The sequence below is a fragment of the Bombyx mandarina genome, chromosome 02 (assembly GCF_030267445.1).
Source record: "Bombyx mandarina strain Sakado chromosome 02, ASM3026744v2".
Taxonomy (NCBI): domain Eukaryota; kingdom Metazoa; phylum Arthropoda; class Insecta; order Lepidoptera; family Bombycidae; genus Bombyx; species Bombyx mandarina.
In genome coordinates this window covers 3,558,715-3,576,327 of record NC_143209.1, presented here as the reverse complement: position 1 = coordinate 3,576,327, position 17,613 = coordinate 3,558,715, and the positions used below count along the sequence as shown (strand labels likewise).

Sequence of the window (17,613 nt, the reverse complement as noted above, 5' to 3'; positions counted from 1 at the left end):
CTCCGAAACTACTGGACCGATTTGAAAAATTCTTTTTCCATTAGAAGCCGACATTGTCCCTGATGAACATAGGCTACTTTTTTATTTATTTGGTTATATGGTTTCATGTGTATTTTAATGTTTCCAAAGCGAAGCGAGGGCGGGTCGCTAGTGCACTATAAAGAAGTCCAATCTCACCTCGAAAAGGCCTCATACGCACTGGCTGAGTCTTTCAACAATGGTCCCGTAGTCAACGTGATAACAAATGTTCACGATTGAGTTCCACGGTGAAGGAATAACATCTTGCAATCAAAAATCCAACCCGCAAAATTATAATTTGCGTAATTACTAGGGCGTTCTGTTAACCCGCACGGGTAGGTACCACCGCCCTGCCTATTTCTGCCGTGAAGCAGTAACGCCTTCTGGCTTTTAGGGTCGGGCAGCTGTTGTAAATCTGAGACCATAGAACTCATATTTCGGCATTTACATTGTAGTTTTCTATGGGTTCTGGTAATCACTTAACACCAGGTGGGCCGTGAGCTCGTCCACCGATCTAAGCATAAAAGAAAAAAATTAGAACTAGCGTTTCAAGGTGAGTGGCGGCATCAACATTGTTGATGTCCATTGCCTCTCGTAATCACTTAACATTAAGTGGATTAATTATATTGAAGTTCAAAAAATATTTTTAGCACCAATAAAACGTAATTTAAATTTTAAAATCATTTATTTATTTATTGTAACTGAAAAGAAAATTGCATAATATTAAACCTCAAAATATTGGGCAGAATCAAAACTTACTTCCCGCTAAGCAACTTAACGTAGGTGTCACCATATTTGATTAAATCTAAATTTCCGTTAGAAATAAACTCATCACCTTGAACCCATAACATTCCGTATCTCGAAAAAAAAAAAAAAAAAGAAACTAGTTTTTACACAAACACACCGAATCCCTAGTTTACAGATAACACAGCACGTGGTCTCGAATCGATAGGTCATTAGCCCACAAGTGGGAGAGAGACTGGAGATCGTGACGTCACGAGGTGCCTCTCACTCGGTCGCAAGGTCGACTCCCTTCGCTTTTAGGATTCATCACGCTACGCCTCTTCCGGGGTAAACGGTGCCACGTTAAATTCGCGAATTCGATTTTAGAATCGTACCAATTGATTACGTGATGAGCTGATGTGAACAATAAGAAGTTTTTTTATTATGACTAAATGTAATTAAAAACGCAATATGACACAACTGCATGCGGTGAGCTGCGCGAGTTCAAACTTCGAACACACAAATGTGTGTAAAGTTTATTTGTTGTGAGGTTGTCAACATTTTTCCGGGGTCAACGAACTGTTAACGTAAATCGTATTACCACATTAACGAACAAAATAAAACACTTAGATTTCGAATTTCGAATTTGTTAAAACAGTAGGTACTAATATAATAATTTGAACGTGGAATTACGGGAATTCCATTAGTGTTGTCGATAACCGAAGATTATTGTAATTTTTTTAAATAGGATTATCAAAAAAGTTTGAAGAAATATTTAAAAAAAAAAAAACGCTGGTGTTTAGCATCGATTGCCAAAAATTTCGCTAGTCTGGTAAAGCGGCAGAATAATATCGCTCCGCGATTCTACATTCGAAACTAGAGTTCAACAGCATTTCACCGAAATCTACTTTGTTTGGGTCCTCGGGTCAACGAACCGGTGTGACGCCTGTGAGTCTGTGTGCGCGCGCCGCTGTGTCCGCACACGCCGACGCACGCACACACAGCCGGCACGCCTTGCGTACAACGCGCCTAATGGGCAACTTTGTCTCTTAATTACACGGTAACCGTACGCATTTTTCGACTAATAATTATTTATTTCGGACGTGTGCGTCAGCCGTCGGTGGGTCGCGAAGGAATTCTCCCTTAACGATGAAAACTGAAAGGTTTTCGTCCGAACTCCGCGCGGGGCGACTGAACTATCACTATGAGCTAAGTTGATTATTCGGCTCGAGTGAAAAAAAAATATATAATTTTTTCGTGAGCCTGGCCGAAGATTCGTCAATGCGTCAGTAACGTTCGGGCCGCAGTGCCGTCAACATCCTCCGACTTGCCAGTTGTCGTCGCGAGTCAGACTTGTGCACAACCTTATAGTACAAAAATTACAACGTACAAATTTTTTCTCTTTGCAGCCAGTGAGGTGATCGCAACTTGTTTTTTTTTTGTTTTTTTTTTTTTTTAACTGAAGTGGACAGTGCCTCGAGTGCTACAGTGAACGGGATCGGTTTTCCATTTACGTAAACGGAACGTGGTGGCGTCTAAACGTGTTCCAAATTTAAAATTTCAAATATCTAGTGACCGACGTAAAATTCGATATATTAAGATTTTGGTACTGATCGAACGGCTCCGTTCGGTCGGCTAAAATCGTTCTCATTTCAAACTTCGAATTGGCACTCTAACAGCTCTATTTTTTTTTATTTTGATTCGTTTAAATTCTTTTTTTAAATCAAAATAAATCCTTCCCTCTGCTTTGGTTTTCTCTTTACAGATTTTGTGTAACTTTCGAGTTATATTCAAAGCAAAAGCTGTAGTGGAAACAAGTGAACACAGTAAACAAATAAAACACAGTGCCTTATGATATATAATGTTTTGAGACGAGAGCGAAACATAAAAAACAGAATCACGGAGACAAAATGCCAAAAAACTTGCTACTCTTCAAAAAGATAATACCAGAAATAAATTTCGCTAAAAGGAATCTCACATCGCCGCTCGGCCGGAATATATTTATCAGTTAAACGACCGGCGCTGGTGAAACGCAAGTCAACAAAGTTGAAGAAACAATCCGGGCAGTGCCATAAAGTTTTCTCCAAGATAAACCTTATGGTTACATAAACAAAAACAAAAAAAAATACAACCGCAAAACAGTTGCCTTAACGACATAGTCGATATTAAAAAAAAAACAAACACAAACACAAAATCAAAAAAGGAACACCGAATAGTGATACTAGTGCATAGCCGCGATGCGAATTCGATTCGCGAAAAACAACCACTGGCCGAAAATAACCTAAAAAGGTTTCTTTACTGACTTAGACAATTGAATTTCGTACGATGAATAACAACCAGTTTCCGGAGCTGTTTGGATCCCAATGGCCTCCGGACCAGCACGGGGGCCACTCCTCGGCCTCGACGATGCTGCATCAGCAGTCGCTTCCTCAAGGAATGCAGCTGAAAAGGGAACCTCACACCGACATCGGTGTCGGGATGCACAATCAAATGGGAATGGACATCACTTCCGGTTCCGTAGCGGACAGCACCTCGCCGCCGCCGGGCAGCAGCGACGGCCTCTTCGGCTCATCGATATCTGGCATGTTCATGGATAAAAAAGCCGCTAATTCTATAAGAGGTATTCCTTTTTTTTTTGTTCTGTTTAAGCTCCGGCCACACTGACATATTTCGTACAAATATAAAGGACATTGACCTAGAGATTGAGGAAAACGCTTTGTATATAGTTCAAACGTTACCCTATCTTTGTGGTATCTAAATTCATTCATCAAATAGAAATTATCGGTCCGGCTCGGTGTGTCGTTGACCTGTGCTACTGAAAATCGGACGTCTTGTAATATGCCCTAAGACGGTTCGTGCGGGCCGCTGGTGTGAACTATCCTCTGGTTCATATTCTACGTTACGTGGCATCGCCGCAGCGTGTCCCCATATCGTACCACATAAGGACCTGGCATGAGTTTCAACCCTCCTTGGGGGTGCTATTGTTGGCACAAGACGGAAGATAACTGAACCATTACTTTAATAGGTAAGGCAGTCCAACAGTAACCGTCTACAGACAACCGGTCATGATGATTGTATATTAGGATCTAGATTTTTTGTTTATTTTTTTTGGTTTTACCCGAATTGCACAAAACTGTGTGCGTTTACAACAATTCTAGACAGTAACTATTACAACGGACCACTAATTAAGATTGTTGTCTATTTATTGGTGGGAGATTTTCCGGTCTGAATCTAGTAAAGTCGTAAGTCGCTTCCATTAGTCAAAATATTATGTCGACTCTTTTAAGCTCCACAGTCTAGATGGCGTCTTCTTCGTTGCTTAGCGTTCGTCTGATTGGCTAACGAACTTTATGTTGATTTTGAATATGGAAAGAGCTAAGAACGTCATTTAAAAATCGATTAAATTTTTTCTTATATTTCTCTGTTTTAAATGAATCGGTTATATGCGCAACCCTTGACAAATAAGATACATTTGTTTACACGCTTATCGGATGCACGGTTAATAAAAAATATTGACTCACAAAGTCCGTTCTTTTTCAATAGATAAGCTCGTTAATTTATTTTATTATTTTGTCGCGGTGACAAGCTTGAGAACTAACTAGTTTTTTTCTGACAATACTAAATGTAGCGCGTAATGGTGTACGTACCCACTGGATTTCCCGCCGGATCTTCACAGTGGTCCGGTGATAGATTCAGCGAAGTACTGCTCTTGCTAGGGCTAGTGTTAGCAAATTCTCTCAGGTTGAGCCGCTGAGCTCACCTGCCCGTCCGGGTGTAACTGGAATAGCCTCTTAGGTCACCAGTGAATAGGCAGAGGAAAACGAGTATGAACTTAACGCGCTCGTCATAGAATAGCGTATTAACAGTTGACATTGCTTGTAACTCGTTCAAAGCTAAATGTAGTTTTAGTCTGTACCGTAAATCAATCATTAAGTTAATGTAATTGTAATGCAAACGGAACAATGGAGTGTCGATGACCTAGTATAGTAGGTTTGGCGGTAGTCAGTATTTATGAACTACACAATGCAATTAAGGATTTGACCTAATGTCGCAAGGTGGTATTGGCGTTTGTCGTTTCTATGGACTCTGGTCATCGTCTGATTCGGGTCCTGAATTCGGCTGCTGGTGTACAGGATTACACATACGTGTCGTTATATCAGAATTGTTATCGAACATAAGATACCAATCGTGAAAAAACTTGTAGCTACATTAATGTCGTGTAGATTGGAGTCTGCAAATGAATTGCTTGCGGACTTTTCGAACAATTTTCGCGCATATAAATGCAAGTGGGGACGGAATATCTTATTTCTTATGAGTCATATCTTCACGGAGCTTGGCGTTTTTGAAAATTTAACATAAAATACCCGATAATATTGGACACTGAATTATCGCAACGCCGTATTAAAAAGGCTGACTTTTCATTTTTCTTTAACGTTTGTTTCATGCCTTCAGTGAGCTAACGGTTGACAGCGTTCTCGTAATACGCGTGTAATATTGAAGTTGTTATTGGCACGGACGACGTATGTACATGAAACCGAGCGCTGGTTCATCTCACAGCGTTACATAATTAGTTATTGTCTGAGAGTTTTGCGACAGAAGAGGCTATTTTAGAAGCTAGTATATGTTCCGTAGCTTTAAAATGCCATCACATCTAATATGTCAAAGGTTTCCCGTTATAATATATCTGGGTGGTGTTGCTGTAATTTGCCCGAAGCATCAAAAGGGCTGTGTGACGCTTAGTTAAGTAACGCCCATAATAAGCTAATAGCTTAACCATCGATATAGCGAAAAAGACTTAAAGTCGCGTCAAACCAAAGTGCGCTCATTGCCCAAGAGCATTGAGTATCTTTTTAAAAAGATAAATAATTATCGTGTCCCGAATACATTTCGAATGTTTGTGCCCCAAATTCAATAATGATACTTCGCAATTAACCTAAGCCTTTGTTCTATTCGTGTTAATTGCACAAAAATTTGGGTTACTGCAGCGCTTAGATCGGCTAGTGACACGTTTTGTGCTGTGCTGGGTTTTTCCGGTGGTTTTTTCTAAAGATCAACGTGAAGAGTCGTCTGGAAAATTCCAGAAAATATATATCGAGAGGTAAAAGGCTATTTTTGGACATTTCGCTCGATATGCGACATTTATCTTTGTTATTAAAGGTGCGTTTTATTTGGTATTAGCATCAATAGCTCGATGTTTTTAATTGAACTTCAATTAAGTTTACCCCTTCAAATAGCTGAAGAAGTTTGTTATTTTTTTTAAATTTTAATCTTCAAATGGCTCTTCTGTAAAGTTGCAAAAATGTCGCTTAAACCAATAACCCAATAACCCTCGTAAGGTTTTTTTGTTGTTACTGTATTGGACTTGTGTGTGTTGGTTCGGTGTTCTTTGAACAATCCTGTTTTCTGGATTGTCTAATCAGAACTGGCGGACTGTTATTGGAATCAGACGTCCTTGCCTTCATTGTGATGTCAATGTACGAGGGAGCTAAACGCATTGAGCATTTACTTTCAAATGAATATAAACCTAAATACAATGTTGCGTAAATTCTATTTTCATCGGAATTTTCACCCGAGCAAGAAGATATTATCCGTTATTCTACCAATCAAACATTACCGGTAATGACACGAATTTTGTACGGAAAGGTCATAAACGACACTAGTGAATTTGTCAACTACGTAAACTACGTACAAACGAAATTGATTCCAATTTCCAATAAGTTAAAAGCGATAATCTCCTGTATTTTTTTTCGTAGTAGACTCTTGACTGAAATTAAGCAGGGAAGTAGCAATATCACGTGTATTTCTTATGCAATAAGCATTATTATTGTGTGCACGTAACTGAAGCACAGAATGTTAGCACGTGTAGGTTTGGGACGAGGTTAATGCACTCGCGGCTCGCCTTTGCACTTTGACTTGTCACTTGTACTCATAGGTGTCACTAGACAGTTAGCGCACTGGCAGCTTGTTTAATCAATACTAATTAATGTATTTGAAAAACGAAGTGGGGCTATTTTGTATTTTAAGACTTATATATTGTTAGATAGGGTCTCATATCCAAACTAGCTGTGGTTGATGATCGCAGCCTCTGAGGTCACCTCTTGAGAATATTATAACCAAAGATTTGCAATAGTTACGGGGAAACCACTGAATATTCGGAATCGCGAACTGTGACGTCACTGCAGTCGGAGTAGCCTTGAAATAAAAAAATCAGATGATTGAACTCGCCGATGCCAATGCTCTTTTTACTAAATAAATTTGGCCCAAGCAGTACTTTTTTTGGGTGACGAGCTAACAGCCCACCTGGTGTTAAGTGGTTACTGGAGCCTATAGACATCTACGACGTAAATGCGCCACCCACCTTGAGATATAAGTTCTAGGGTCTCAAGTATAGTTACCACAGCTGCCTCGCCATTCAAACCGAAACGCATTACTGCTTCACGGTAGAAATAGGCGGGGTGGTGATACTTACCCGCGCGGACTCATAAGAGGGCCAGTAAAACATTTTAATTTCATCATTGTAAGTTAAGTGGGCGTTGGCGATCACATTGTTGCAAGACTTCGATAAACCGTTAACACTAAGTCGCGAATATACACTAATTCTTGACAGACAGTAACGCGATTTAAAATCGTACTATATTTGCAGTTTAGAATATTACAAATAAGACTCGATGAGAATAAATTTCTTGTAAATTTCGGCCTCGTCCCGAAAGGAGGCCGAAAGTGTTCGCGCACATCACTATAGTTCAAGGTCGGAGTTGATTCAACTGACACGGTGCGGCGCATCGGAAGAACGACCGAACATTTTTAATTTTAAATTAAGAACAAAACTATTCTTATCTCCTTTTTAACTTTAGAACGTCTCGATGAGATATTTGTTAGCGCCATTGAAATTGTTTTTTTTTGTACTAGAAGCCCTAAAACTTCGAACCCGTTTTGTTTACATTTTTAATTATTTTTTTCATTAAACTTTACCTATTTTAACGTAATAGGGCTTAAAAATAGAAAACGCGTGAGAAATTGTTTGAAAAAACAGTTTCAACAGTTTTACAGTTGGTACGTAAATAAAACTAAAATCTAACGGAAATAAGGGTCAGCATCTCGTTCTAAAGACAAATGACCTTGACATAATTAAAAACGGAGAACGGGGTTAATCTTACGTTTTCGAGGTCAACGAACCGTGCCACGTTCAACATTCACAATACTAAGACTGACCCAGTATATTAGTAGTACTGTCTGAACAATATCTATAGGTGCATACATAGTGGTCAATACGAAAACACCAGAAATTTATATGAAAACCTCAGATGTTCTAGCAAATAATATTTTCTATGTCTTCTAAAAAGTATGAATTCCGTTAATAAAAAAAAAACAAAAAAAAGTATATATTTTGTATTTAGAATGTAATTTGAAGTGTGGGTAGGTAATGGAAACGGTTTTTTCAAATTAGGAATCGTGTAGTACATCGCCCCGGCGGCATCGGGTCGTCGACCCGTGACATCACGGTGACGTCACGCATAGCTGTCACTTTTATTTTAGGGCGCGTTCTAAAACTAATGAGCGCGCTTGTGAGCGGCATTTAAAGCAGGACACTCGCGGGCGAACAAGTGCCGTCGAGCGAACATGGACGGAGGTTACGCGAAACACGCAACTGGGAAATGTATTATTTTTTCAATTTTTTTCTTCTTTTTCTTAAATTAGTTTTTTTTTGCTTCAATAGGCGGACGAGCTCACGGGGCGCTCCGTGTTAACTGGTTACCGGAGCCAATTAATATCAACAAAGTAAATGCCGCTTGAGACATGAGTTCTAAGCGTCTGCTCCATTCTTCAAACCGAAACGCATCGCTAATAAATTTAATACAATATGGCGGATTATTCATTAAATCATATTCCTCAACAAAAAAAAAAACAATCACTAAAAGCCCTTACATATTTAAAAAATTATAATACGTTGAATTTCTTTCTCAAAAGCAATTTGTTACAAAAATATAAATAAAAAAAATTCGTCGTAAACAGTCCGCTTTATTTTCTCTTATAAACATTATATTGTTTTTAATTAATTGTTCATTAGCTAGCTATAATTCGTCGGAACAAATATTTGTCGGTCCCTTTCTCTCGGTGCTTTTCTCATCAATCCCACAATTCATTCGAAACCAAAGGGCAATTGAGATGAAATTTGTATTTGTATTGTCGCAGCTAACTATGGATCGGGCGTGACGGGTAATATGAGTACATTATTTTCTTACTGGTGGTAGGACCTCTTGTGAGTCCGCGCGGGTAGGTACCACCGCCCTGCCTATTTCTGCCGTGAAGCAGTAATGCGTTTCGGCTTGAAGGATGGGGTGGCCGTTGTAATTATACTGAGACCTTAGAACTTAAATCTCAAGGTGAGTGGCGCATTTACGTTGTAGATGTCTATGGGCTCCAGCAACCACTTAATACCAGGTGGGCTATGAGCTCGTCCACCCAACTAAGCAATAAAAAAAAAAATTATAATGGTTTACCTGGAATATTCCTGGAGGTTCGGTAGCAAGGTACGCACCTGCGTAAGACAAAGTTTGTACGTCACGACATCAGTGTCAAGAAACTTCAAGAATTCAATGAGTAATCGATAATTCTGAAAAGAAAATTATGAATCACAATACATTGAACTCAATGGAAACATTTGGACGCAACTACCTCGCTGTTGTGAAACTATTAACTAGTTATTAACAAAGTCGGTCTTCCTAGTCGATTTTGGTATATAGAGGAATTTTTTTTTCGCAATGAAACTCGGTACGAAATTTTCCGGCACCTCTTTTTTTCAAGTCGGTCAAGTTCTATAAGCGATGTACATCGCAACGGGGTTAACGCTCCCGATACGTCACGCGACACGTATGCGATAATATTACGATAACCAATGCGTTACGTTTCGCAATGTTAATAATACCGTTGTTACTGTGCTTTTGATGCAATTTTTTATTTGTAAAACAAGAATCCGTGGTTATTATTTAAAAAAAAAAAAAACATTTTAATGTAAACGCGTATTTTAGAGGGATCGCAATTATGCAATAGCTTTCCATTTTCGAACGAAATTAAGATTCTATTTTAAAATAAATTCTTATGCAACATAACTCGAATTTCGTTTCTTCGAAATTCGAAATTTAAAATATAATTCCATTTCTAATTAATTCGAAGAAAAAAAAAAAAGAATAGTAGTAAAATTTAAATAAATTATATGTTAGCATAAACAACTCGCTACGTTGCGAAATCATCAAAACAAAATGCTATAAATCGTTTTAAAATTAAACTCGATTTTGAAATTCGAATCGAGTTGTATAAGAATATTACGCGATCAAATTCAGTTTTTGGCTTCAGCTGTTACATTCACGGTCATTGAACCCGCGTTTTATTTTATGAACTACGTTCAAAACAAATTCGTTAAGAGACGTCGTACATAATCAAATAACAGTTCCAATACAATAGACTAGTTTTTTTTTAATTGTGTCACAGTATTAGGCAAAGGCTTCAAAGTCTATAGGGTCTAAGATGGTTGTGGCTGATTTGATAAAAACTGAAAGGCAATATTGGTATCCTCATTCGCCCACGTAACTATGAAAATAGCAATATTATCGTTACACTTAAATTTATATGCGCATAAATACATTTTTTTTTCTTTAAACTGTCACTATGTGAAAATCATTAAATGACGATAAATTCGTATTCTCGTATTCATTGGTATGTATCTATCTCGCACTTAGTAAAACTTGCGGTCTTGAGGTAAAAATACTAAAAACTTCGATACGGGGTCGGTATCAGACACTGTCCAACTTAAACAATTAAATTCTCTACTAAAATTACATTCTTCAATTCGAATTCAAAATTCGAACCGCCGACATCGATGCGAACAGACTAGAACGACCGTTTCTGTGATTCAAATTTCGAACATCACAAAAAATAGCCACGCCGCTCTCAGAAACCTGTTTGCAGCGCGAAATTAATCTTTATGTCTTCAAGGATAAGCGTAGCTATCGCGTCGCGTGACCGCATCGATAATTTCGTGTTGCTAGTTCGGACAGACGAGGGCGTTGGCCGCTAGATTAAAATTTGGTGCCTTCAGCCTTGTTTTGGGCTTTTTTCACGGAGTCCATCGACCTCTGACGTAAGTGGGTGTGTTATACCTAAGATTTTTTTTTTTGCTTTCGTTCCGAATTCAAGTTTTGCGCGCTTCGGATCTTGAGGTAGGATCTTTATTTCAAATAAATTCCTTTAATTAAAAAAAAAAAAAAACTATTTCAGCATTTTTCATTTTGGTCGATTCTATTTTCAAATTTATAAAACGAATTTAAATTTTAATGTCCAACAATTTTGACTTCAACTTTTGAATTTTCGCGCGTTCGCACATTTCTATAGGACAACCCCTCTCGGTGACGTCACGCGGGCGTGATACAATTTTCGAAGTTCGAACAGTGCGGGTCGGTGACCTGTGACGTCACGATCAGCTGGCAGAGTGCACCGGGGCAAGTACAGTCAGTATGCAATCGATTGTGGAATACTGTTACAGGAATACAGACTTTATGACGAACTAGGCAAAGTTCATATTAGTAGGTTTCGGGTTATGTCTTTTAATAATAACCTCATTTTGATGCTATTATCGACCTTGAGGCTTAAGCTGGATGTATTTATTCTAACAAGCAAGTTTTATATCGCTTTTTCAGCTTTGTAAGAAAATATTTTGTGTTTGTGGGCCCACGCGGAATGACACAATCAACATACACAATCCTGCCGCTAAGCAGGCTTTGAGGTTCGAAGGGGCATACAACCCAATAGAGACTCCACCTTCGATTCTTAAAGTGGACGGTGGCTGTCACGCTGATGTCAATGGACTCTGATTGCCACTTAAATTCTGTAGCGTGTATATTTTTATGAATATAGGATATAAACGTTTTGAAATTTATTCCGTCATTCAATAACATCCATAAAGGCACAGTTTTATAGTAGACTAGCTGTACCCGTCCGCTTCGCTGGGCATTTAAAATTAACATTATTATTTCTCACCCCCACAAAGATTCTCATCATTAACGCCCCCGTAACTGGTGTACGGAGTCCAACACTCATATAAATATTAGCCTATCCATTAAGTACATGTATTTTCTACATGGATACCAAGTTTCAAGTCAATCGGATGCATGGTTCAGTAGTTGTAACGGAACATCCGTAAAAACCACTGTAGATTTATATATTAGTATAGATTAGTATAAATTCAAAAATTTTCGAAAAAAAAATAATTTTTTGATTCGAATCTTTTAAATATTTGAAATCCACGTTCGATTTTCAAAATACACGTTACAATAATAAACAGACACGAAGCCCAAATTCGAATATGAGTTTTATAAAAAAAAAAAACTCAGAACCGTGTTTAATTTTATATTTAAAAAAATAAAATAGAATGCTAGCTCCCGTAAAATTGAATGTTTTGGATTTCGAATATAGAACAGCGATTAGGACGACAATACTGTCACAGAGGATGTTACCAAATACTGACAGCTGTCATTTCGCAACTGGACGTCGGTCGGAGCCGCGTTGCGTGAAACGAAACGTGTTAACTATTGTTCTAATACGTTCCGTTACACGTTAACAAATTACGAATGACTTTTATTGTTTCAAATTTGGCAACTGCATTGTTTTTTATTGGCATTGTATAGATGAAGTCGTTGAACCGACGTGCGCTTCATGAGAACTACAAGTTAATTGGTTTTTGGCACAAAATGTACTTACAGTTCGAGTTACTGGTGGTAGAAGCTCTTGTGAGTCCGCACGGGTAGGTAACACCGCCCCGTCTATTTCTGCCGTGAAGCAGTAATGCGTTTCGGTTTGAAGGGCGGGGCAGCCGTTGTAACTATACTGAGACCTTAGAACCTATATCTCAAGGTGTGTGGCGCATTTGCGTTGTAGATGTCTATGGGTTGCAGTAACCACTTAACACCAGGTGTGCTGTGAGCTCGTCGACACATATAGGCAATAAATAAAAAGTTTCTTATTAAAACATTCGTCTTCACTTCAAAATATTCTGTGTTGGGTTTTTTTTTAATTCCGCGAACAATCAGTTATTAGTGGGTTTAGGTAAATTGAGTTCCTCTTAGTTTCCAAATGATTTCCACAAAACAACAATTTAGAACATTTGAATACATTTTACACGTGGCGCTTTTAATGAACATAATCGTCGAGTTGATTACTTATTAATTGCTATTTAATTAAATCTTAATTACTGGACGTGTCATGGTTTGTTTGATTTGGATTTTACTCTTCTAATTTTCATATTAAATATTTGATTTTTTTTTTTAACATAAAAACCTAATTATAATTACAATTATTAGAATGTGCTGACAAATGTGCAGTCGACCTTATAAACAATCTTCTTCAAACAGCGTTCTTCCAAATTCAAATAAATAAAAAAAAAAACAATACAGCAATAATCTCCTTACTATTGAATTATTATTGGAATGATTTCAAAAAAAGAACAGTTCTCGATACGAAAAGAGGCGCGTCAACTTGTACTACAAAAAAAAAAAACCCAACTAATCTACAGAGCGTGTCCAATCGATCCCGTTGCCACCCTCACAGCGACAACGCACGCACACAGGCGCTCGCAGTCATCGGCCGCGCTCCGACCTTGCCTCGGGGTCGACGAACTTGACGGACCAAAAACGGAGCTTTACAATTATTTAAATTTCGAAAAAATTCCCGATCGAATTCCACAGATTCGTAAATGGAAATAGCAGGAAATCCGTAGTCTTCGAAAAATTTAGTTCAAATTTCGAATTAATAATAGTGCGTTCTTCGTCTTGTCCCACTCGAATGAGGGCACAGTTTATACAATTTTGTATTAAATTAGTTTTATGGGTTGCCAGACGTCACCAGCGATTTCCCTGTGGAATCAAAGGCAATCGTAAATGGAATCGGTAAATAGGGAAGTTTATTAGGAGGATATTGTAGCCTATGCGTATCTGGTAACAGTCGCACCTACATATGTGTGTTAAAATGAGATTAAAAATAAAGGTTTTTAGAACAAAACATTTAAAAAAAAATCGAATAAGGAACGATAACAATTTCCATAATTCAACATTAACGCTGGAACGGTCCATTGAAATGCTCACGAGTGCTCACAACCGCCAACAAATTCCAAGACGAATCTTCTTCCTCTACGCATACTTGACGTCCTCTTAACTTACCAGGGATTAACCGGACCCTGCTTGAGTCATCTTATATCTGGTGTATTTAGTATTTAATTGCCGGGCATTTCAACGCGGGCATAATTTCTGTCACATCGCTCTTCATCTCCAATAAATAACAGTTTAAAAAAACTAACAAAATACGCTTTTATAGAAAATCCAACTTTTTTAAAACTATTATTTATTTTTCATTTCAAATTTACATTTTTCAAATATTTTTTTTCAATTATTTTTTTAATATATTGAATTGTCATCGGTCCTTAATAAGTATACCAAATTTCGAGTTAATCCGACGTTTTGAAGGGGGTCGATATCATGTTCAAAGATTCCGTTACATACGAACATATATACGTCTGAAGCTAATAAAAGCGTATTAAAAATACATACATCTCAGTCCGGATAGCACCCTGGAGCACTCAATTGTATATTGATATTTTGGTGGCCTAAATTAAAACTACCTTTATAGACAAAAATTGACGGTACAATATTAAAATATCGACGAATCACAAATTATAAAACGCCTTAGTTGTTCGTCGCGACAGAGGAAACTGTGGAGTAGGTACCCATTTTAAAAATCTAAAATTATTACAATGAACATTTTTCTGTTTCTTTTTTTTAAATGATATACTTTAATTACGTTTATGTACTACTATGTACTGCTAAAGGATATAAATAAAGTGTCGCTTCGAAGCTTTATAAACGATTTTTACGAATTAAAAAAAAGTCTCTTGTTATATATAAATCGGCGCGGAAACACGCTGAAAATACACTCTGATATGTTTTCTTTATGTAGGGTAGACGTAAGGAGCAACATCTTGTATAGGAGACATGTTGAAAAGCGTCGACCTGCAAACCACAAGTTTTAGTGCCCACTGAGTTTCTCGCGGGATCTGCTCAGTGGGTCGCGTTTCCGATCCGGTGGTAGATTCTGCGAAGCACGGCTCTTGCTAGGGTTAGTGTAAGCAACATTTCGGTTGGAGCCCCGTGAACTTACCTACATGTTAAGGCGAAGCTGAAATAGCCTCTCAAGGCTATCAGCACAGATACGAAAAAAAAGTTTTAGTTCGAAATCTGGCCGATGTGGCGCTAGTGTAGAAAGTGGAAATTATAATAATATAATAAATACCTAATAATAAATATTTTTACTAACAATCACGCCACGTTAACTGGTCCCGTGGTAAGTTCGTAAAGAACTTGTGTTACAGGTACCAGATAACGGATATGTAAGATTTTTATTATACACATACATATATTTAATATACATCCATAACCCTGGAAAATACATTTATATTTATCATACAAATATCTTCCCTTGGCGGGATTCGAACCCGCGAATTATATGAATATAATAGTTTTAAACAGAGTAAAATGTTGTAGTTTAGGGCGCTGTTTTTTAAATCTTTCCACTTGCTACTATGACGCCAACTTAATCAGCTTCTTTTCAGCAGACACTTTTTAATACACTTAGGTGGCGCTCCTTACTTCTACACTCCATAGTTTTTTCGAACGCGCCAAAAAAATGTCAAAATTTACGATTTTTTTGCAATCATTTCAAATCCCGACGCAACGGCATCAGTGACCAAAGAGCCATTCGGTAAATTGTGTTCATGATGTGACACTTAATTAATGACGTTCTATTATTTGTTACAGCCCAAATCGAGATAATACCGTGCAAGGTATGCGGAGATAAATCGTCGGGGGTGCACTATGGCGTGATCACCTGCGAGGGATGCAAAGGATTCTTCAGACGATCCCAGAGCACAGGTCGGCGTCTTTGACTTTGATAAAAAATTAAGTTATGGGTATATATGACCCACCTAATTAAGTTACTGCTTTGTACTTGTGGTAAGGTGTTTTGTGAGCTCGCACGGTCGTTTAGTGGTTGGGCCCTAAAATCCTTGGGCCCGCGGTCTGCTCACAGCACCATGCAGATCGTTGAGTCTCACATACCCCGCGCACCCCTTTTGCGCGGGGACCTCGTAGGAGGTTCGGCCCCTACCCGAAAAAAAAAAAAAGGGTACCACCGCCCTGCCTATTTCTGCCGTGAAGCAGTTTGAAGGGTAAACTACCGTCAAATCAATTTAAGAGTGGCTATCATTCTTATGAGACTCATATTTTGTTACTGTTATCTATCTAATTTACATGTAACCCTCCTTAGATAACACGGTATTTTACAACACGATTCCGGTCTAACACGAAAAGAAAATTTTCCCAAACCTACGTATAACACGGTACTCTACAACGCGATAAAGAGAGTTTTGTTTAAAAACCATTTAGTAAATTACATTATGGAATACGAACACACAATATATATGGGACACACAGACCGAAATTTCGCTGCTTATTTTTTATCTATAACTAGCTGACCCGGCAGACTTCATAGTGCCTCAATCTATACTAATATTATAAAGAGGAAAGATTTGTTTGTTTGTTTCGAATAGGCTCCGAAACTACTGGACCGATTTGAAAAATTATTTTTCCATTAGAAGCCGACATTGTCCCTGATGAACATAGGCTACTTTTTTTTATTATTTTTTATTTTATTTTTTTGGTTTCATGTGTGTTTTAATGTTTCCGAAGCGAAGCGAGGGCGGGTCGCTAGTCGACAAATAAAAGACCTAAACTTTTGTATAAAATAAACTTAAAACAAACAAAAGGAATCCGTCCGACGGGGACACATCAAAAGAAAAACAAAATTGTTATTTTTATTTAATTCCGAGCATTTTCATATTCATCTGCCTTTTAAACCTTCTCTGGACTTCCACAAATAATTCAAGACCAAAATTAGCAAAATCGGTCCAGCCGTTCTCGAGTTTTAGCGAGACTAACGAACAGAAATTAATTTGTATATACATATATATAGATAGAAGATAGATAAGTAAAACAATACATACAGGCATAGTTGAGATGTTTCATTCAGAAAAAATACCCTCCTTTTTGTATTAGCTTCTAGTCGCATATAACGCGGTTTCGTACAACGCGGGACTTAATAGGAACGTGTCTACCGTGTTATAGGAAGGTTAACTATACTGGTTATATATCTAAAACCTGTCAAATCGGACCATCTCGTTTCACTTCTATACCGCGCTCCGACGAAACCAGTTCACTGGGGAGTGCTCTGAGGAATTGTTCGAGATGATACCGACATCTCGCTTTTACCATCGCACCGCCCGCCACCGGAGTAGAGTTCATCCATACTACCTGGAGCCATTGCGGTCATCCACAGTGCGTTTCCAGACATATTTTTTGCCACGTACCATCCGGCTACGGAATGAGCTCCCCTCCACGGTGTTTCCCGAGCGCTATGACATGTTCTTCTTCAAACGAGGCTTGCGGAGAGTATTAAGCGGTAGGCAGCGGCTTGGCTCTGCCCCTGGCATTGCTGACGTCCATGAACGACGGTAACCACTCACCATCGGGTGGGCCGTGTGCTCGTCTGCCTACAAGGGCAATAAAAAAAAAACCTTGGACTTCATCCTTGAAATGTCCTTATTAACTCAGCGGCGTGTTTCAGTGGTGAACTACCAGTGTCCTCGCAACAAGGCCTGCGTCGTGGACAGGGTCAACCGCAACCGATGCCAGTACTGCAGACTACAGAAGTGCCTCAAACTCGGCATGAGTCGTGATGGTGAGTGATAGATCAATCATAAAAAGCTTTGAATTC

At 38.4% G+C, this 17,613-nt stretch overlaps 1 protein-coding gene across 11 annotated transcripts in view; it reads left to right on the top strand.

Moving 5' to 3' along the window:
• Hr3 (nuclear hormone receptor 3 ROR-beta) overlaps window positions 1-17,613 on the top strand; it is a 144,626-nt gene that overhangs the window by 112,052 nt on the left and 14,961 nt on the right. For 6 of the 11 annotated variants that reach the window (XM_089735372.1, XM_089735402.1, XM_089735394.1 and 3 more), the window contains exons 2-3: window positions 15,600-15,713; window positions 17,464-17,577. In XM_089735372.1, the coding sequence (XP_089591498.1) occupies window positions 15,600-15,713; window positions 17,464-17,577 (228 nt within the window). Of the gene's footprint in view, window positions 1-1,855; window positions 3,362-15,599; window positions 15,714-17,463; window positions 17,578-17,613 lie in introns of those variants that run through there. The other 5 variants (XM_089735389.1, XM_089735382.1, XM_089735385.1 and 2 more) reach the window with 5 other exon arrangements.